The following is a 22,558-nucleotide window of genomic DNA, read 5'->3' as shown; positions in this document are numbered from 1 at the left end:
TTTTCTTTTCATTATTTGTTTGTTTGTTTAGACTGCCCCATCCAAAGGTTTTGGGCGGTGCACAACAAGTTTAAAAAGACAAAAAACAAACACCATCTAAAACACACTACTTAAAACAATATAAAAACCATTTTAAAAATAACTCAAAACCATTTAAAACCAATTAAAAATACCCCCAAACAGGGAGGCCAGGCTAAACTAATAGGTTATCAGGGCTCTCTTAAAGGCCAACAGCGAGCCTAAACTGTGGATATCTGCCGGGAGTGCATTCCGTAGACCAGGAGCAGCTACAGAGAAGACCCGGTTCCGAGTCACCACCAGACGTACCGGTGGTAACTGGAGAAGGACCTCTCCAGATGCCTTTAACGTGTGATGGGGATCATACAGAAGAAGGCACTCTCTAAGGCAACCTGGACCTAAGCCATTCAGGGCTTTAAAGGTAATAACCAGCACTTTTGTATTTTGCCTGGAAACATATCAGCAGCCAATGCAACTGTTTTAAGACTGGGATAATAATATGGTCTCTCCAGGTTACCCCAGAGACCAGTCTGGTTGCCTCATTTTGAACTAGCTGAAGCTTCTGAACTGCTCACAAAGGCAGCCCCACATAAAGCACATTGCAGTAGTCAAGCCTGGAGGTTACCAGCTGATGCACCACTGTTTTGAGACTATTCTCAACGAGGAATGGAAGCAGCTGCCAAATCAGCTGAAGTTGATGAGAATTTATCTTCCCCCATTTCCCCAATCCCTTCCCCCTGCCCCGCCCTGGAGCCCGACCTTCCCTCCTGTAGCCCTCCTTTGCACGCTTCTGTGCTGGCTGCAGGGAGGGTGTTTCTTTGAAGTGGCTCCCAGATTGGGTCTGGCCAGTTTGAAGCTTAACCTCATCAATGGGTCCCTCTTAAAACTCGATTGTGTGACATTTCCACTGAATGACAGCTCAACAGCTCCCTCTAGTGGAAACTCCTGGTATTTTTAAATTCAGTCCTGTTTAGAAGTGGCAGTTGAGTTGCACATCCATATACTAAAATACAGACCCGTGACTGTGGAATGATTGCAACTTATAGGAACATAGGGGGCTGCCATATACCGAGTGAGACCATTGGTCCATCTAGCTCAGCATTTTCTACCCAGACTGGCAGCAGTTTCTCCCAGGTTGCAGGCAGGAGTCTCTCTCAGGCCTCTCTTGGAGATGCCAGGGAGGGAACTTGGGACCTTCTGCATGTAAGCATGGCAGGAGCTCTTCCCTTGTGCTGTGGCCCCATCTCATAAGGGGAATATCTTACTGTGCTCACACATGTAGTCTCCCATTCAAATGCATACCAGAGCGGACCCTGCTTAGCAAAGGAGACAAGTCATGCTGGCTACCACAAGATCAGCTCTCCTCCAAATGTATCTTTAGCAAGGAAAATAGAGGTGATCGATTAAGATATAGACATAGACATAGATCTAGATATAAACCCACATGATTCACAACATCACAACTCCATTACATTGCACCCAGGAGCAGCTGTGAAACTCAGAATGCAGCCCCAATGCTGTTAAGAACAGGCAATGGCAATGCTTATGCAGCCCCCACCCCTGCTGTGAAGGGGAGGGTGTGTGTGGAATCACTGCTTGCGCTACCACCCTTTCTTATCAGCATCAGGGATCTGTTCAGACTCTGCAGCAGTCCCGGGGACTATGACACAGAACATTATGTTGGCAAATCTTTATTTATTTGAGAGAGAGAGAGAGAGAGAGAGAGAAGATATCAAATTTGTACACCGCCCCAAATCTTTGTCTCTGGGCAGTTAACGATAGCATGAAACAAGTAAAAAAACATTTACAAAAACTTAAAACAATTTAACAATTTAAAAATAAACCAGAGATTAAAACCTAAAAAAATGTAGGAAACTGAGAAAGCTTGGGTGAAAAGATGGGTTTTGGAGTGTTTTTTGAAAATTGCCGTAGATAGATAGATAGATAGATAGATAGATAATCCATAACTAATGTTTAAAAATCAATTTCAGGTTCTACCTCTTAGTACTTCGATGCAACATTTAAAGAAGTGCCAGAAGATTGTGGAGAGGTTCACCCACCAGAATAAGAAGGCAGAGAGGCAGAAAAGCGCAGGGCAACGGAAGCCCCAAGAAGGAGAACCAACGCCATGGGAAAAGGGAGGGGTCTGCCAGGTCTTCCGTTTCAGTCCTACCCTTAGCAAGTCAAGCCGTTATTTGTCAAGTGGGAAAGAGTGGGGGAACCACGTTTCTCATTGAAGTCAGTGACCCCTCATGAAAAGCCACATGATATGAGCTCGATACAGTGCTATAAAAACCGCGTGGGGGCACCTTAGCAGAAACAGTCAGCCCCTGCTTGATGTCATCTGCTAGGTGTTTGGGTCCCACCTCTCTGTGGTCAAGATGCTTCTTTGCTCATTGAAACAGCCCTTCCCTGCCATGCAAATGGTAGCTTTCATGTTGGAACTGGAAGTGAAAGTGGTCTGCTCATTGGTCTTTCCTCAGCAATAGGGCAAGGATGGAGAACTGAATTTTCCCCCAGGGGCAGCTCTCAAAACAGTCGTCCACAAGCTGTAAGTGGACAGCTGACCCCCTTCACAGATGCTCAGGCCCATGATAAAAGTGGTTCCATGGAGCTCTCTGGGCTGAACCGTTACAGACATGTACACTCAAGAATTGTATCACATGCTGCTATGTCTTAATGTGCATGTAATGTGGGTAGCATGTAATATGCATAATATGGGTAGCATGTAATATGCACATTAAGGCTGTTCACACGATGATGAACATGAAGCATAAAGAGGGTTGGACAAGAGTCCTACCCACATTCAGAAGCTGAGCATGTTTTTTATCGTCTGTGAGAGAAAAACAAAGTAGGAAAGCGAGTAGGTGATAGTGTGTGAGGCTTGCGCTGGGTACAAGGGCTTCATCCTGCCCAGCAGCAGTACCCAGCTGCTGAAGGAAGCAGGAGGGGAAGCCCACCTACCCAGTGCAAGCCACATGCACAAGCACTTCCTCCCCCTTCTAACTTGCTTTCCCCTCGCAGGTGATTAAGAGGCAGCAGGTAGATGCCATTGTGCACTTTGGCTTACAAGCGTCAGGTTTGGCAGAAATGTTGTCAGATATGTGTTGTTTTAGAAAGTAAATTGGGGCAACCCAAAACGTCAATATGGCTCCAAGAAACCCAATATGGTGCCACAATATTAAATGTTTAAGATCACCACAATAGGGATGTGCACAAAGTGTTATGTGCACATCCAGGTGGGGTGGAGAGCAGGTGCTTTAAAAGGAGGAAGGAAGGTCTTACCTCTCCCTCTGTCACTCAACTCCCCCCCCCACCGGCTGTCCCACCATGGCGCTCTTGGTATTATCTACTGTGCCGCGCATGTGGCATCGGCACGTAAATGGCATCTGCACATGTGCGGATGCCATTTGCCTAGTCAGCATGACCATGCAAATGGTGTCCACACATGTGCAGGCACCATTTATGTGCCAATAAGACCTGCCTCCTTTTAAAGGGCCTGCTCACCACCTGCCTAAACGATTTGTCTGGAACAGCTCAAAGTGTTTCAGCCGAATTAGAGGTGCCGAAATACTTTGTGCACATCCCCGCTACACCACAATCATTTAAAAGTGATAAAGACCTGAGATATGGCAGACAGGCAGTCAGATCTTTATGGTTTTTGAAGGTGATGGTCCTACCCTATTTATCATCATGTGAACTGCCTTGTTACGTGCAAAATGAATCTAAATTAGTGGTTTCATTTTTGAAACCATTTGTTCCTTGAAACAGTCAGCAAACAACTGAGCCCTTTGGGGACAGGGATCCATCTTATTTGTTATTTCTCTGTGTAAACCACCCTGAGCCATTTTTGGAAGGGCGGTATAGAAATCAAATGAATGAATGAATGAATGAACCATACCTTGAATAGAACCCAGCAAGACCCAGATAAAAGCGCCCCAGGCATGGAGGAACCACACATGTGGCTACCAGTGGCCAGAGCCTAAGGCAGGAACTCCCAACCTTGGGCCCCCAGACATTAGACTACAACTCCCATCACCCCCAGCCACAATGGTGGGAGGTCCGGAACCCCTGTCCTAAGGTTTTGTGGGACTTGTTTGAGGGGGCCTTGTTCAACAGCTGGCCCTCAGCTGATCCAAAAAAATTACTTCTGTCCTTACTGAATGTCTTCTGTCCTCTTTTTTCCTGCATCTTTCAGCCCTGGTATGGCTATCAGGAGATCAGCTGGGAACACCGTGACACTCTTATGGATGCTTTTGGCCACTTAGGTAAGAGATGGAGGCGTGGCAGCTGGACTCTAGCTGTCCTTTTCATACTGGTCTCCCTCAGAAGCCAGGATGGCCAGCCTGAGGCTCTCCCGCTGTTGTGACTACAACTCTCATCATCCCCAGCTGGAATTTGGGGGTGATGGGAGTTGTAGTCCAACAGCAGCTAAACAGCCACAGGCTGGCCACCTTTGCTTTGTAGTGTCCCAATGTCAGTTTGAGGTTTTGAGGTCCCTGAAGATTTTGGTTTCCCTCTCCTTCTGCAGTCTCCTGCTGTCCTGCTGATGCCTTGGAGTTCTTGCAAGCACAGATGAAGAATGACGCCGAATACATGCGGGTGGGGATCTTAAAGCACCTTAAAACCATCATCAGCTCGGAAGGCTGTAAGTAGCAAAATGTCACGATCCGAAGACCCCCCTTAAGTGCAAACAGTCACAATACTTTGCACTTAGGTTGCCCTTTTGAGTACTCAGTGTGCTTGAGGAACGTCAGCTTTCTGGAATTCCTGAGAACAACCCCATAAGTATCCTGTAAAGGTAAATTGTGCCATCCAGTTGGTGTCGACTCCTGGCGACCACAGAGCCCTGTGGTTGTCTGTAAACACCATAAAAGAGGCCAGTCTTTTATTTATTTAAAGCAGGGCTTCCCAACTTTAGTCCAGATGTTGTTGCACTAAGACTCCCAGTCACAGTGGCCAAAAGGATGATGGGAGTTATACTCCAACATCATCTGGGGGCCCAAGGTTGGGGACCTTTGCTTTAGCCCCCACGCGATGCCAGTTTCAGTGTGTCCTTGAGGCGGTCTCAGTATTGTCCCTTAAGTTCGGGGAGTACCTTTTTGGACAGCATGGGGGAGGAACTTATTCTGAGTTGCAAAGCTCAGTTAAGCATTCATTCAAACAAATGTCATCCCAGCAAGACGTTTAAGTCATCTTATTCACTTCCACCATTTTATTTTTTTATCATTATTGTTAAATTTGTATACCGCCTTTCATTAAAACAATCCCAAGGAGGTTTTACACAAAAATTAAAACAAGACTATAAAAATGAAAAATAGTTAGGTAATATATAAAACAAATCTGACTAAAAAGATTTAAAATACAAGCATAAAAACTGTACAAAACACAAAGAAGCAGCAGTAGAGACACGTCTTCTACCACGGAAGCCGTAGACACAGAGGCACAACTTAAGATCAGGATGGTGTTGACAGAAAGGCTTCTGGAATTGATGAGTTTCTTTAGAGACTATAGCCTCCTTCCGACGTTATAAAATTGCCCCACTGTAGCCGCGTACAGCGGGGCAAGGGGGAGGAAGTCTCAGCCCACTGCTGCTCACGCTGACGGTGGGGCTTTCTGAAGAGGGAAAAGCCCAAAATGTGATGGCAGGCCCTTCCATGATGGTGAAACTAGATCGACCCCGTCTCGGAATCATTAAAGGACCCATCACCCTGCTTATGGCTCTTCCCTCTTCAGACAAGCTCCGCCGTATGTGTGAGTGACGGGGGGCACTGCTGATTGCTGAGGCGCGGGCGGGACTTCCTCCCCCTTTGCCCCACTGGGCGTGGGTACAGTAGGGCGATTTTATAACATCCGAACGAGGCTCTTTAATGACTGGGAATCAATTTGCTAGGTGGGAAAGACTAGTTTTTAGTTGGGTTTAGAGTCACTCCCTCTCTCTCTTAGAGTGACCTTTTCGTGCTGATTCCCAAGAAGGGGAATACAAAAGGCAAAGCACAGGACTGACAGTTGGAAGGAGAGAAACCTGCCCAAATAGTCCCTCGTGCCTCGATTGCTAAGCAGGCTCAACGAGTAGATTTTGGTGGGGGTAATTACTTCTAGAGCAGAGTATTTCAAGAGCTCACTCACTCCCATCACAGCAGAAGTTAACAGGGACTCAGGGGCAACAGCTTGTAAATGATAAGCATGAGATTCATGTGCGGTTAAACTAATCTACTCCTTTATTCAGTACATGATGACAGGAAAAGACCTGTATCTAACTTCTGGCTACATGTTGGTCTGAGAGAGACCTATAAAAGCATGGTGCTCAGAGAGAGTACTAGAAGCATTCTGGGGAGGAGGAGGAGGAGGAGATTCTATCCATAGAGGGGTCATAGAGACAGAGATAAACAGGAAAGAAAAGGAGACCCTGGACCGGGTCTCACAATCAGTGAGACCCGGTTTAGGGGGTTGAGCGGGAAGAGTGGGCTAAGCCTGCTCTCCCCACTCACGAGCAGGCAGGGAGCCCTGGGCGGCTGGATCGGCCGCCCACACGATGGCCGGCTCCGTGATGGAGCTGGCAGAGGGGGAACAGGGGCCGCGCGGCCCCTGCAAGCCCCAGTATGCCCTGCACAAGTGCGCAGGGCATACTGGGGAGACCCCCGAGCCGGGAGGCGGTTTTTCGCCTCCCGGCCGGGGGTCTACTCATGAATAGGCATGGCGCGAAGCCGCACTGCGGCTACTCACGAGCCTAAGAAGCAGGTTTGCTGGAGCACTCGCTCCGCAAACCTGCTTTTTAGCAGGGGTTCTCAAGCGGGTTACCCGCTCAAGAACCACCAGGTTCGGCTGCGAGCCCGGTGGTTCTTACGACCAACAAAAATTGGGCTAGGCTCTCCTAGCCCAATTTTTGTTGGTCGTGAGAATCGCCCCCCTAACTATCCATCTCTACTCCCAAAGCTCAGAGTGGTCATTAGGGTTACTAGTGCAAAATTTCAATGCCATCATGGTGCTTTCCAGACTAGACACTGCAATGGGGTCACGACATATCTCTGACGTGTGCTTCCGTACTTCCTGTGTTGTGACACTGCAGTCCCAACTCTGACCGCAGGATGCGGATGCCTTGTTTCGAATTTAATCACTGCGACATAGTGCTATGACATCGTTTATCCGGAGTAAAAAAGGTGGGTTTTTTGGGGTTGTTGTTAGTTTTCACAAGATTGCTCCCCCTTCAGGTTTTACGTTTTGAAAGTGATTTGCCTGAACAGAGCATTTTGCCGCTTTTGAGCAGCTAGCCTGGAAAACGCCCTGGAGCTGCATCTCCAACAGATTTTGCTCCACAAAATTTTGATCAATAGTCTAAAACATAGACTAAGACATTCTGGCACAGACTAGCAGTATGACTAGTACAACAGTAACATGGATTACTGCTCTGCGTGCATCCTAAACCTGTGGTGTTCTTGTGGCAGTGCGGGACTGTATGTAGAAGAAGGGCTCAGAAATCTCAGTCTCTGTGCAGCAGCGCCGATTTCAGGATGTTCTTTTAGATATCGAAGTCTGAGCACACTACGGGGCCTCATCCTCCAGTAGCCATGAGAGGGTGATTGGCATGTTCCACTGAATAATGCAGGCAGTACAGACCACCCCGTGACATTGTGGGGCTCTAAATCACTCAGCAACGGTGTTGTGCAGGAGAGCAATACCAGCCCTGCTGACTCTTCCATGATTGCATGTTACATGTTGCTTCTGTGGAAGGGTGGGTCTGTGCTGCCCATGTTATGCTGCAGAATATGCCAGCCACGTTAAAAACAAACAAACCCAATAAGTTCTGGTAAGAACTCATCTGCCTACTTTCCTTTCACGATAATCTTATTTGATAATTACCATCTTCACCAGTTAGCCCACTTCAAATGTTCACGTAGCCACCATCTTGAACTGGAGTGGATGACACCATCACAACCTACACTGTTGAGGTGTCCTTTTGTGTCCCCACATCAGTACCAAATTTAGTCCAAATCAGTTAGGCAGTTCACAAGTTAGCCCAATTGCGCCTCAAACATTCACGCATCCTCCATTTTGAGTTGGGGTGGATGGCACCTGTGTGTCACTACAACTGTTCCAAATTTGGTTCAAATGGGTCCAGGCATTGCGAAGTTAACAGAGGGGGGAACAGACATGGACACACACAGAGACACAGACACACGCAGAAAGTTGGAGGATCTCATAAGCTTACTTTCTTTATTTGCTGGGCTTCTTCCAATGCTTCTGCACATGGGTTCAGAACAGTTTTGTTGGGCTTTTCTCCCTTTCAGGTCAAAAGTCCTCACCCAAATGTTTGGCCAAATTTCTGGGAGCAAAAGAACCAACCAGCCTAAAATCCATGCAATTAAGTAACTAAACGGCATTGCATCAGGGGATGACCCTCCTGTGTCTATGATCTCCCAGGAGCCCTTGAAATCTGAGCAGCATCTCCACCTTGAGAGTTCAGCACCAACATTGTGTTCCTGCTTGTTGTTTTCTCCTATTTCTTCCAGCATGCGAGACAAAAAATAGAAAACGCCCCATTGTGGAAGCTGTGAAGTGCGTCCTGGATGACCAACGTGACACAGTAAGGCCAGGCTGGGGTTTGCTTGGAACACGACTGTCTGGTCTCCTTTGAAACAGGGATCCCTCACCTTGGGTCCCCAGATGTTGTTGGGCTACAGCAAGTGGTGGCCCAGTGTGTGAACGGCTTCATGGACACTGTCAGTTGAGCGGTAGATAAATATAATTAATAAATAAGTTGTTATGGCGCCCCACTTCCCCGTCCCCTGATTTCCAGCAGGTCCCAGGTTCAGTCCCTGGCAGCCTCTCCAGGTAGGGCTAGCAAAGACTCCTGCCTGAAACCTGCGAGAGCCGCTGCCAGTCAGAGAAGACAATACTCAGCTAGATGGACCAAATGGCCATGGAATGCACTGAATTTCCAAATGGCCAAAAGGAACTTCCATGATTTCCTATGGCCTTTGGGGAGGAACCAGTGCATTTCAGTGAGCATTCCTTGTCATTTATTTTAGGATGAGGCTGTAGTTTAGAGCTCAGAGCTCTGCTTTGCATGCAGAAGGTCCCAGGCTCAATCCCTGGCAGCATCTCCAGGTAGGGCTGGGATGGACTAATAGGCTAAGCCCGGGCCAGGCCAAGCCGTGGCTGCAGCCAGAGGAAACCACCTGCTCACTGCACCCTGTGGTTGCTAAGACTGACAAGATATAACTGCAACAATCACATCACATCTTCTTCCCTCGTTTATGCCTGTCTCCACTTTGGGAGGAGAGCTGGTCTTGTGGGAGCAAGCATGAATTCCTTTTGCTAAGCAGGGTCTGCCCCGGCTTGCATTTGAATGGGAGACTGCATGTGTGAGCACAGTAAGATATTCCGCTTAGGGGGCGGGGCCGCTCTGGGAAGAGCAGAAGGTTCCAAGTTCCCTCCCTGGCAGCATCTCCAAGATAGGGCTGAGAGAGATCCTGCCTGCAACCTTGGAGAAGCCGCTGCCAGTCTGTGAAGACAATACTGAGCTAGATGGACCAATGGTCGGACTCAGTAGAAGGCAGCTTCCTATCATCCTATGTCCACTTCTCTCCTCTTCCTCTGTTGTCCAATGTTAGTTTGAACATTCCTTGAGGCAGGGACCTGATACTCTGTAAGGCGATATATATGCAACTGGGGTGCCTTCTGCTAGGCATGGATATGCCTGATACAATGAAATGTAGCCCTGCTGATTCATGCTGGCTGGAGAGAGGGGCAAAAGCAAAAAGCCCTCACAAGACCCCACTGCAGAGCTGAATTTATCCAGTGTCTAGGGAAACGTTTAATTTTCAGGGCATAGGATCCTCGGAAGCTGCCTTCTACTGAGTCCGACCCTTGGTCCATCTAGCTCAATATTGTCTACACAGAGTGGCAGCAACTTCTCCAAGGTTACAGGCAGGAGAGTCTCTTATCAGCCCTCTCTTGGGACCTTCTGCATGCAAGCAGGCAGGTGCTCTTCCCAGAGCAGCTTCATCCCCGAAGGGGAAGGTCTTACAGTGGTCACACACACAGTCTCCCATTCCAATGCAAAGCAGGGTGGACCCTGCTTAGCAAAGAGAACAATTCAGGCTTGCTGCCACCAGACCTGCCCTCCTTCCTGCAAACAGCCACAACTTTCTATATGCTGCTTCCTCTGTGACAGGTGAGAAAAGCCATCCTGGGCTTCATCAAGGAGCTGCTTCGCTCTCCAAGCGTGGAGGGCTGTGCCGTGTGGGACATGGTGGTCTACGTCTTTGAGCAGTTCACGCTGCCAGCCAGCCAAGCAGTAAGTCAGGCGCTAGTAGGTGGCCAAAAGGGGCTCATCGGGGCAGCCCACGTAGCAGGGGAACCACAGGCCCTTCTGAAGCCCAAGCTAAGGCACCGGGCGGCTTGCTGATGGCGTTGCCCCACAGAACCTCATAGTAGAAGAATCCATTCAGCTTGGATTCCCAGCTTGGGTTCTCCAGCTTGAGTCCCCAGATGTTGCCAGACTACAGCTCCCATCATCCAAAGGTCATTGTGGCCGGGGATGATAGGAGTTGTAGTTCTGACAACATCTGGGGACCCAAGCTGGAGAACCTCTGCTAAACTGAGACCAACCCAAGAGGACTGCATCAAAGGACCTGCCGGGAGAGTTTAGGGCCAACTCTGTAGCCACTCATCCTAAGGAGCCAGAGGGGCGCCAAAGAAAGCATAACTTCCTTGCAGCAGCTTGGATGTTTCTCTCCCCCCCCCCCACACCCTGCCCCACCCTGCCCAGGAGCCATGCTGCCTGCAGGCCAGCCATTCATCAGGTAGAGCTGTGCAGTAAACCGCACAGCTTTACCTGATGAAATGGCCAGCCTGCATGCAGCACAGCTCTCAGACAGGGTGGGAGAGAGAGAAGCAACTCAAACAACCCCCCTGGATTGTTAGGAGAAGCGGGTACTGGGTCAACCTAGACCAGGCCTGCTCAATTTAGGCCCCCACCAGCTGTTTTTGGACTACAACTCCCTTAATTCCAAACCACAGTGGCCTACAGCCAGGGATTTGTAGGCCAACATCTGCAGGACAGCCATAACTGAGCAGCCCTGACCTAGACATTTGTTTAAGTATGTGGCTGAGGCTAGCATTTTATTCACTTATAATAGCCCCCGGATTACCTACCCCCTTGCAGATCAGGATGATGGTGGGGGCAGGGGCGTAGCTAGGGGAGAGGGGGCCTGTGTTCACCCCATTCCTGGCGACCCGTCGGAGTGAGGGAGATGATGAGGACAATAGGGAGGGATGGCCCTCTGGGGGCCAGGGTTCTTTGAGCCCGCCTGCTCAATTATGGCTACATCCCTGGGTGGGGGCTGGGGAGGTTTTAGACTTTCTAGCCACCACCGTCCTAATCTGGATTGGCCCCATGGTGGCGATCTGTGAGGCAGCAAGAATCTTCACTGGCACCAAATGTGAGGATTCCCCACCCCAGCCCGGGCAAATAGAAGCCACAAGCACCCCCAGTCCAGATCAGGATTATGGTAGGGAAGAGGGCAATAATCCCCTTCCTCATACCATGATCTTGGTCCAAATGGGGTCTCCATTGTACTCTTGCAGTAAATTGATCTACTAGGTTCAAATTCCAGCTTTCGTTTTAAGCACTTTCTGCAGCCTCCAATTCAAATTTGGAGAGAGTAATTGAAAAGATGTGTCCTTCACAGCCAAGGAGATGGCAAGATTTAAGACAGACCATGATGCTTTTTGATGGTTTCCACTTATTGCTTAGACGTGTAAAATTTGCATATAATTTGATTTTTGCCTGATTAGGTTTTGTGACATTTAAAACATTTCGGTTTTTAACTTAATTTTTGTTAGAGCCACTGTTGTTGGACTGCAACTCCCATCATCCCTGAATATTGGCCACTGTGGCTGGGGAAGATGGGAGTTGTAGTCCAACAACAGCTGGAGGGCCAATGCTGTGTAGCCCTCGGCTAGACAATAAAATGGCCACTGGCTAGACCATAACAATTGTATTGTATGGGATTCCCTGGGATTCCACCCCAAGGAGGCAGCCATGTAGATCAGGGATTCTCAATGTTGGGTCCCCAGATGTTATTGGACTTCAACTCCCATAATCCCCAACTAAAGGCCACTGAGGATTATGGGAGTTGAAGTCCAATGACATCTGGGGACCCAACGTTGAGAATCCCTGATGTAGATTATGTATGCAGCAGCAGAGGACCAACCTGGATTGAGGCCCATGCCACAAAACTGACCCCGAGTTGGTTTTTTTGGAGACTGGTGGTGCATCTTCTGTCTAGCAGATGCATTCTCTCCTCTGATACATTCTCTTTTTCTGAGGGGAAAGAGTCTAGCCCTACACAGAAAGAACAAGAAAAGGAAAAAGAAGAAGCCATTCAACAAATCTGCATTGAGGTCCTGGAGCATCTGAACACCTCAGCAGAGGGGATGAGTAAAGTGAGTCAAACCCTTGGATAGGTTTTGAATCAAGAGCAGAGGTTCAGGCCAAAGCTCCATCCGGGCCAGCTTCCCATGTCTCCCAATGGCCAACCAGCAAGTGGCCATCTGGCAAATGTGCACGGAGGGCAAGAAGGCAATGCTTTTCAGAGATAGGCTGCCTCAATATACAGAGGCAGCATTTGCACATAATGCAGAACTGTAGGTCCAATGGACCTGCGGTTCTGCTCCCCATTCCCCTCCCCCACCCGCTCTCCTGTCTGCATTCAGACGAAATGGAGAGCAGGCTCTCTGTAGTCAGGGAGACTCTGGAGAGAAGGGGGAACTGGCTGCGTGGACTTCCTTCTCGACTGAAGGACAGCCCCAGTAGCCAATTGCAACTGGAGCGAGGGAGGAATTTCCTCCCTCAACTTCGGTTGCCACAGAGTGGGACTGCAGTACAGCATCCGCCTGTAATGCTGGCGCTGCCAAACCAGAGTTAGAGGCAGTGAAGCTTACTACAAACCAAAGGTGTGAAGCGGAGTCTCAGGAGGGAAACCGCGGGCAGATTTTTGGACCAAACCGCAGTTGCGCGCATTCAGACGTACAAAAATTTCAACTGGGGCCCCTTCAACTCCGGTTTTGTGTTACGTGCAAACGAGACCAGGGTTTCATCTTATATCAATTTCTGAAAGAGCTGGAAATGCTATGATCCTTATGGTCTGGAGCACCTGTGAGCAAGAGGTTGGTACCAGCAGACTCAAGATAGCCCACAGATATATCGGTTTCACAGAAATCTGAAGGGGGGGGGAAACTAAGGGTGAAACAAATCCACTCAAACTGTCCCAGTGTAACTCAATGGGGAGGAATGTTTGATGACTCAGAGGGCACTTAGCAGATGACCAAGTGGGTGGAGCTAATAGAACTCAGTGGCAAGGAGTAGAAAGAAGGCTTAAAGGGGGGGGAGCAGGGATTTCTCAGTTTGAAGAATACTCCCTTAAAACAGTCACAACCCCTTCTGCTTGTCTAAAAAAAGATGTCTATAGTTTCCCCACCAGCCATTCCACACCTTTGGGTTTCTGTGGGGGATGGGGTTTAACATATTTAAGCTCTTGATGTGGCAAATTAACCACCCCCAAATTAACATAAAAATAGCTCTGTGTGTGTGAACTCTCCTGAGGAGCTGAGAGGGAGGCTGCACACTGAATCTGTTAATCTGCTGGTTGTATGTGCACACACTCAGGGACAAACCATAACTCACAACAGACTCCCCTTTTCTAACACCAAGGCAGGGGCCAGGGGCATAACTATCATAGGGCAAGGGGAGACAGTTGTCTGGGGGCCCACTGCCTTGCCCCCCCGAGGAAAGTCACATGACTGACTCCCCCCACTGCATACCCGCCCGGGCTTCCTTCCGTTGTATTCATCCTCCGAAATTGATGTGAGCGTTAAGACCTGAAGCCGCCAGAACAGCATCTCTTTCTCTAGTACCATTACATGACTTGCATCGTACACAACTTACAAAACTTTTTAAAAAATAATTGAGGATGATGTTCTATTGTGGCACATAGGAGATAGATAGATAGATCCTCATTTAAGATTTCTTTACTTCATGATCTGAGCTTCAGTGAGGGAGGTGGCATTTTAAAATCTTGTCTCTGGGCCACTCCAACCTTGTTATGCCCCTGGTAGGGGCGTTCACAGGACTTTTTCAAAGGTGTGTGTGTGGGGGGGGGCAAAGCCAGCAATCCAATGCCCTCTGCCCTGGGAGTATGCCCACTTGAATTCAACAGGAAGTGGCTAAATCGGAGGGAGGTGGCAACTGTCCCTTCTTTTCTCCCACCCCAAATGCCCATGCACCAGGGATGAACTGCAATATCTTGTTGGGAATCTATACTTCTTTAACTATAATGTCCAATAACTTTTGGTAGACAGATTCTGTTCTCTACTTCCCAGTAGTGGAATTCTTGGAATGGGTTCCATAAATCATTATAGTTGGGGGGTTCCAGGTGCCATATTTTTCTATGGTTATATGATGAGTGAGGGCAGGTACCACTGTCCTCACTTTATGTAGCTTCATGATGAGACCACATCACCACCTCCATCTGGCTATGGGATGGATGCAGGACAGAGTGAAGGCAACGTTAAGAACATAAGAACAGCCCTGCTGGATCAGGCCGAAGGAAGCCCATCTAGTCCACCATCCTGTTTCACACAGTGGCCCACCAGATGCCGCTGGAAGACTAAAGGCCAGAGTTGAGGGCATGCCCTCAACGTTTTCTGCCCTTGCTCTGGCAAAATGAAAAGAAAATTGGTTTCAAGCAGCCGAGGGAAATGTGACTGCAAATAAACTGCAAAGAAATGTCCAACATAGTGACAGAGGGTTATCAACCTCCCCTATGAAAAGAAAAGAAAAAAAGCCTTCCGTGCTGAATATGTTTGTTTTAGAACAGCAGTCCCCAACCAGTGGTACTCCAGATGTTGCTGAACTACAAATCCCATCATCCCCAGCCACAATAAGTAGTAGCTAGGGATGATGGGAGTTGTAGTTCAGCAACATCTGGAGTACCGCTCGTTGGGAACGCCTGTTTTAGAACATTCATGGAGCCCATTGCAAATGTAGTACGGATAAAATTTTAAAAAAAATCAGTGCAAAGAACTAATTGCATCTCTCTCCTCCTTGCAGGCTTTGTGGCCAAAGCTTCTGTACTTTGTGGTGCCGGCTCCATACACCCCGACCTTGACCCCCCTCTGCAGATGCTTGAGAGAGCTGGCCCTCATTCGGCAGGACGAAGGGGCACTTTTCCTTGGATCTTGCAAAGGAGGTTGGTTTGCTGGTTTGGGGTTGCTGAGGGCTGGTTTATGGGATTCATCCCTGCTGACTGAGCAAAAAGGCATCTTTCGAAGTATCTGGACTATACAGCCTGGTTTGACGACAACAATCATTACATGAATTCCTAACTTGAGACTTGCACAACCAGAAGTCCTAATAATAGGAACTAAAGTGGGTCAGTTTCATTTTTGCAGATTGCCTCTAACTGGATGATTTTCACACCTTGACTATTTAGTTTAGGCTGAAACTGTATGAGGAAACCCCAGTTTTAGAGAATACACCACTTCATGAGTTTTTATTCACTGGGGTTTCGTATTTGCAATTAAAATTATAAGAATTTGAGAGGGAAAGCTTCTATTAAATACTGTTTGTTAATATACCTTTTAGTACAGTGTACATAGAACATAAAACAGGCAAAGCATCAAAATATAATTGATTACAAAGGGTTCTGTATGAAAGAATTTTCATGACTATGTAGAAATAATAATTTATGTAAATAACATCACCATTCCATTGCTTCTCTTAATAGAAAATTAATTGTCATATGGAGTCTCCCATTGTTCTATTGTAACTCTTACTCAGGTATATATGGTAATTAATCCCTAATCCTTAAATCTGAGCAGCAGAGATCACTTGATAGTAATTTTATTGTTTAATTAAATACCCATCTTTGGCAACTTTTAAAAAGGCACTGAAGACATTGATTCACCTAGGCTTTTAATTAGATTTATGGTTTTAAATTTTTAATGTTGGTTTTAAATGATTTTAATGTTTAAATTATTTTAATTGTTTAATTGATTTCAATTGTTTTTATTTTGATGTAAACCTCCCTGAGCCATTTTTGGAAGGGTGGTATATAAATCACATACATACATACATGACTGATTGATTGATTGATTGATTTTAAGGTTTGAAATGTGATTTTTATGGAGTTTTTACTATATTTAATTTTTGTAAACTGCCTTGAGGTGTCCTATGGAAGGAGGTATAAAAGCTGAACAAGCAAACAACTAAACTGCATTAGAAAAATATCTGAAAAACATCCTGAAAAGCCCAGGCTTAAAGTTTCAGGTGAACATGTTACTGGTAAGAAGGTCATGATTTTTGACTAAAGGCAAAAAAGAGTGATTGTATGCTCAGTATTCATGACACTGTCCTGAAGCTGAGCCACCATTATTAAAAACGGGGGACTTACTCCTTGTAGGAGGAGTCATACCTCTCTCACTGTGTATATGCTTCCGAGGGAGTGGGCTATGGCTCAGTCAGTGGCAAAGCATCTGCTCAAAGGCAAGTGGTCCTCCCAGGCCTCTCCAGGTTGAGCTAGGAAAGACCCCTTCTCAGAACCCTTCTCGGAACGTGGGGCTGCCCTTGAAGAATATCCGGAAACTGCAGCTAGTGCAAAACGTGGCAGCGAGGGTGTTATCCGGAGCTGCCCGTTGGGAGCACATCACCCCCATTCTGAAAGAGTTGCACTGGCTGCTGGTTCGTTTCCGGGTCCAATTCAAGGTGCTGGTTTTGACCTTTAAAACCCTTAACGGTTTGGGCCCGGGGTATTTGAGGGACTGCCTGCTCCCAAGGGTTGCTGCCCGCTTGACGAGGACATCTGAGGGGGCCCTGCTCCGGGTGCCGACGATGAGAGAGGCCCGGCTGTCGTGCACTCGGGACAGGGCCTTCTCTGTTGCTGCCCCCAGACTCTGGAATGCTCGCCCAGTGGCCATTCGCTCCTCGGACTCCATCATGGCTTTTAGAAAGCTTGTTAAAACTTGGCTTTTTATCCAGGCTTTTACATAATCGTTTTTACTGCTGCTTCTGTGTGTTTTTACTTGTATTGTTTTTATGCATGTTTTTAACATGTTTTTATATTTTTTAGCTTGATGTTTTAATTGTCTTTTTATTGTATGTTTTTAACTTTTGTCAACCACCTTGGGGTTGTCTTTTAACGAAAGGCGGTATAGAAAGGCAACAATAAATAAAAAATAAATAAAAACTAAAAACCCTGGAAAGCTGCTGCCACTCAGAGCAGACCCTCCTGAGCAAGATGGGCCACGGGGCTGACTCAGGATAAGGCCGATTCCTCGGTTCATCTATAAAATCAAAAGCACTTTCATAACAGGTCTGATGGTGCTTGGAAACGTCCTTGGTTGAGCACATTAGGGAGGTACAGTATATGAAGTAAAGGGCAGGAAGCAGTCACAACGTCCAGCACCGCAGTAATGTTCTCTGCTGTTGTTTCCTTTTCAGTGAGGCTTCCAAGTGCTCAAGGATTGGTGGCAAGACTCCTGGTGAGAAATAGCTAGGAAAAAAGCCCCCCGCCCCCGAAAGAGAAGTACATCTATTCAAAGTTCATCTACATACACAAGGTCCCCTGCCACCAGGTCTGTACAGGTGGCCCTCGTTACCTGTGGGCTCAAGCACCCACAGCTCCGTGTCTCTGCGGACGGGTCTTAGAGACCCAGTTTCTGTATAAAAACAGGCTAGAGTTTGCCTGTTCGTGGTTGCTGAGTGGCCAGAAATGACCCGGAAATGACTTCCGGTGTCGCTTCCAGCAGCTATTTTAACACATGGAGCCACTTTGAGGCGCTTTCTGTTTTTTAAAAAATTGAATTTAAAATTTAAAATTTGCGTTTTAAATTTTTGATGAAAATTTGCCAAAAGGTTGGCCAGAGGTTTGGGGGGGGGGAGGCATTTCTAGAGCCATGGAGAGCAAGGTGCTGTTCATTTCTATTCTTATTTCTACCCATGTTTTTGGCATTTTTGTGTGTCTGTAAGAAGCCCTAGATTCCCATAGGGCAGGCATCCCCAAACTGCGGCCCTCCAGATGTTGCTGAACTGCAACTCCCAGCATCCCTAGACACAATTTTTTGTGGCTGGGTATGCTGGAAGTTGTAGTTCAGCAACATCTGGAGGGCCACAGTTTGGGGATGCCTGCCATAGGGGAAAGATTCCTTTATCTAAGCCCTAGATTCCCATGGGGTAAGGTTCCTTTATTCACGGTTTCCATACTCAGGGTTATAGGCAAGAACAGAACCCCCGCAAATAACAAGGGCCATCTGTGTGGCTTATCTGTTTAGTAAGTGTATTGCACAAGCCTGTTAGGGTAGGGATTCTGAACCTTGGGCTATGTTGTTGGACTACAACTTCCATCATCCCCAGCCACAATGACAACACTCAAAAAACCTTTTACCAAAAAAGAGCTAATATAAAATTTATAGTGATTTAATCCAGTTAAAGAAATCTTTGTTGATTAAAGAATTACATAAATCATTAATGTTAATTAATACCTTTATGTTGATTAATGCCTTTATGTTGATTAAATACCTACATAAAGAATAATGACTCTTCTGCAAGAGTCATTATTCTGCAAATACACTGTTGAACCATAGCTAGCCGGATAGATAGATATGGATACGGATAGATAGATATGGTTCGACAGTATGTACGGTACATACACACTTATAAAAGCAGATGTACTTATAACTTTTATAAATTTTTATATAAATTATAAAGCCCTAAACGGCTTGGGCCCTGAGTATTTGAGAGAACGTCTCCTTCATTATGAGCCCCACCATCCATTACGGTTGTCTCTGGAGGTCCATCTCCAGTTGCCGCCAGTTCAACTCGAGGCCACACGGAGAAGGGCCTTCTCGGTTGCTGCCCCAGGACTATGGAATGCGCTCCTCATAGAGACACAATCCTCCCCATCTCTGACAATCTCTTAAAAATATTTTAAAACGCATCTTTTTACTTGGGCTTTTTCAGCTTCTGGATAATTTATAGGTTTTAATTTTGTGACTGATTTCTAAATTATTGGTTTTATTTGTTTTTATGTGTTTTATATGTGTTTTTAACTGTTTTATATCATTGTGAACTGCCCAGAGATGTGGGTTCGGGGTGGTATACAAGTGTGATGAATAAATAAATAAATAAATAATAGAATTGTAAGCCACCCAGAGACACAAGTTTTGGGCGGTATAGAAATATTATGTATGTATGAATGAATGAATGACTAAATAAAATAAATAAATAAATAAATAAATATGCAGATGCAGGCTCCAGTGTAGAAGAGTCATTATATACAGAGTCATTCTATGATTCTTCATCATAGAAGAGTCATTATATATAAAGCTGATGGTTACATCATCATTAAAGGTAAAGTTGTGCTGTCGAGTCGGTGTCATGAAGGATACCTTTTTAGTCAATCACTAATAGGGCTGCCTTTGGTTTCTAATAAATTAATCCAATTGATTCATCAACTAATGTTGCATTTTGACAAATGAATAACTGAAACAAATGAATAAAACCACACGACCAAAATGAAATGTTTGGAGGATCGTCATTACACACTATCCCCCATACAATGTACCAGCTCCTCTACTAGGAAACGTTAGCAGATTCCAGCTGCAATCGATGCAAGTGGGAAGGATTCATCCTGAGTGACAGGGGTGCACCTAGGTGATTTCAAAGCCTGGACCTAAGGCCTGAGGAGGCCCCCACAATGCCAGAGCCCCCACCCGCTGGTGAAAGTTAAGCATCATCCCCCTACACTCACACACACCATGACACATGCAGTATTTTTAACACATGCATTCTTGAGGGCACAAGCAGCAACTGGGCTTACAAGAATGTAAGAATATAAAAGAGGTCTATTTATTTATTTGTTTATTTATTTATCATATTTTTACACCGCCCAAAACTTAGGTCTCTGGGCGGTTTACAACAAGATTAAAAAGTAAAACATTAATTAAAAACAAAAGCAAAACAAAACAAAAATTTAAAAGCAAGAAATGTAAAACACAATTTAAAAATTTTAAAACAATATTCTAAAAACAACATTCAAAACAATCAAAAGAATATCAGTTAAAAGGCTGGGTGAAGAAATGCGTCTTTAAGGACTTTTTAAAGGATGTCAGAGATGGGGAGGCTCTTATTTCAGCAGGGAGCGCATTCCAAAGCCTCGGGGCAGCAACGGAGAAGGCCCATCCCTGAGTAGCCACCAGACGAGCCGGTGGCAAATATGCAAATATTTATGCAAATATGCAGTAGCAGAAACATTCCAACACGCAACCTAACATATTCCCATCCCACCTATTTCTTTCCCCACGCCCCCCTCTGCCTCTAAAGCACCTGGCACAGGTCATAATTACACCTGGCTGTGATGGCCACACCACCCAGGACAGATCTGGAGGCCCCGGGGGTGTAGAGGCACCGGACCTTGGCCCTGAAGTCCAGGGGTAGGAGCACCACCACTGAGTGAGATATGCTAGCAGTCCCTGATGGAAGGCTGGCTGGTGTTTTGGCCCAGGTGGGACGATCTCTCTCTCCTTTGTACTTCTTCTCCCCCACCTAAAGGTCTTGGCCTCAAAACCGAACCCGAGAGGAAACTGGGCCTTGCAGCTCTTACATGCGGTTCGTGGCAGCATCCATGCAGCAGTCAAGATCCTGTGGGGGAAACAAATTCCCTTTCTTTGGGAATCCCTCTTCCGAGGTAAGGAAAATATAGAAAAGCAGGGCTATTGGTGGAACATAGGAAACTGCCATATACTGAGTCAGACCATTGGTCTATCTAGCTCAGTATTGTCTTCCCAGACTGGCAGCGGCTTCTCCAAGGTTGCAGGCAGAAATCTCTCTCCGCCCTATCTTGGAGAAGCCAGGGAGGGAACTTGAAACCTTCTGCTCTTCCCAGAGCGGCTTCATCTCCTGAGGGGAATATCTTGCAGTGCTCACACAACAAGTCTCCCATTCAGATGCAACCAGGGCAGACCCTGCTTAGCTATGGGGACAAGTCATGCTTGCTACCACAAGACCAGCTCTCCTCTCCACAAGGGGAGAGGTGCACAAGGACTGGGAAGACCCGAGTTCAAATCCCTACTCGGCTGGGTGACTTTGGGCCAGTCACTTCTCTCTCCACCTAACCTACCTCACAGGGTTGTTGTGATTGTAAACATAACCATGTACTCCTTGGAGGAAGAGTGGGAGATAAATGGAAAAATAAATACAATGCCACCTAGTACCCACCTGTTGACGCTCAGAGCTACAGTTGCCAACTGTGATTGCAGTTGTGCCTGGAGATATTTCCCCCCATACTTTCCCCCCCGATATTTTTCACAATTTCTGAGCCATTAACCTCTCTAGGATTGCTTTCAGTAGTCATCTGGAGATTCCAGGCCAGGTCTAGAGGGCTGGTAGCCCTACTCAGAGGAGCAAAGGCGAACGTGGTTGGTGTCTTGTCTGTTGAACCTTGAATATTGAATTCAGTCTCCACACACAATTTGTTTAACAGGGTTAATGAACAGCTTCCGGGAAAAGGCCTGTAGCAAGTTTTTTCTTCTGTTCTAAGGGAAAAGAGGGAAGGGGGCATCTGGAGGGTTGGTACTGCTTAAGGGGACAGGATACCACTAATTCACTATGCCTGGATGCAACACATCTCCTCTGCAAGCAGAAGATTATTATCATGCATTTATGCATACAGTATAGCAACATCTATATACATGCTGCTGCTTTAGTCCAAGTAACGTAAGACATGAAGTCCCTGCCCCAGGGGGCTTTCAGTGCAGAAAAAGACAGAAGGGAGATAGCAGAGGAAGAGGCGGGGGGCGGGAATACACTTATTTCAGGTACACATATTTTGGCCTAGTTGCAGGAAGGCACCCTTCAAGCCCTACCACCCAACCCACTTTGGTACCCAAGGGGAACCATGGGGTGTTTTGAGTTTCCCCATCGCTCCCTTTGGCCAGAGCACTAGAAACATTTCAAGGTTTGTTCCGGTGAAACAACTGGGTTGACCACTGTTTTGTTTTGAACCTGCTCCCTGTTGAAATAAGTGCCTCCCCATCTCTGATAACTTTTTAAAAGGCAGTTAAGATATATTTGATCACCCAGGCTTTTAATTAGATTTATAGTTTTTAATAGTTTTTTAACATTGTGTTAAATTGTTTTAATGTTTTAATTGTGTTTTAATTTGTACTGGTTTTATTGTAAAATGCCCAGAGACGTAAGTTTTGGGTGGTATATACATTTGTTAAATAAATAAAATAAAGTCAGTTTTACACACATCCTTACTGCCTATTTAAGAAGCAAGCCCAGAAGGCCTCAGAATGAGGCAGGGCATGTGAGTAAACTGGAGGAAACGGCAGGGGCGTATTTAGAGTGGGGCAGGCAGGGCACGTGCCTAGGCCGCCACTTGAAGGAGGGCGCCATTTTTGAAAATGAAAGTGTTTTTTTAAAGGCCACCGAAAACAAAATGGCCACCACGCATGCTAAAATGGCCTCTGTGAG

At 46.5% G+C, this 22,558-nt stretch overlaps 1 protein-coding gene across 13 annotated transcripts in view; it reads left to right on the top strand.

The window, feature by feature from the left end:
• LOC128341091 (maestro heat-like repeat-containing protein family member 2B) overlaps positions 1 to 22,558 on the top strand; it is a 104,078-nt gene that overhangs the window by 16,899 nt on the left and 64,621 nt on the right. For all 13 annotated transcript variants that reach the window (XR_008314201.1, XM_053287180.1, XM_053287177.1 and 10 more), the window contains exons 8-16: positions 2,010 to 2,171; positions 4,217 to 4,286; positions 4,550 to 4,666; positions 8,529 to 8,602; positions 10,196 to 10,318; positions 12,355 to 12,471; positions 15,137 to 15,275; positions 17,525 to 17,565; positions 20,633 to 20,768. Coding sequence is in view for 12 of the 13 variants with exons in the window: in XM_053287180.1 (XP_053143155.1) it covers positions 2,010 to 2,171; positions 4,217 to 4,286; positions 4,550 to 4,666; positions 8,529 to 8,602; positions 10,196 to 10,318; positions 12,355 to 12,471; positions 15,137 to 15,275; positions 17,525 to 17,565; positions 20,633 to 20,768 (979 nt within the window). In the remaining variant the exon portion in view is untranslated. The remainder of the gene's footprint in view (positions 1 to 2,009; positions 2,172 to 4,216; positions 4,287 to 4,549; positions 4,667 to 8,528; positions 8,603 to 10,195; positions 10,319 to 12,354; positions 12,472 to 15,136; positions 15,276 to 17,524; positions 17,566 to 20,632; positions 20,769 to 22,558) is intronic.

Source organism: Hemicordylus capensis, chromosome 1 (genome assembly GCF_027244095.1).
Source record: "Hemicordylus capensis ecotype Gifberg chromosome 1, rHemCap1.1.pri, whole genome shotgun sequence".
Taxonomy (NCBI): Eukaryota; Metazoa; Chordata; class Lepidosauria; order Squamata; family Cordylidae; genus Hemicordylus; species Hemicordylus capensis.
This window is presented reverse-complemented; position numbering and strand designations above follow the sequence as displayed.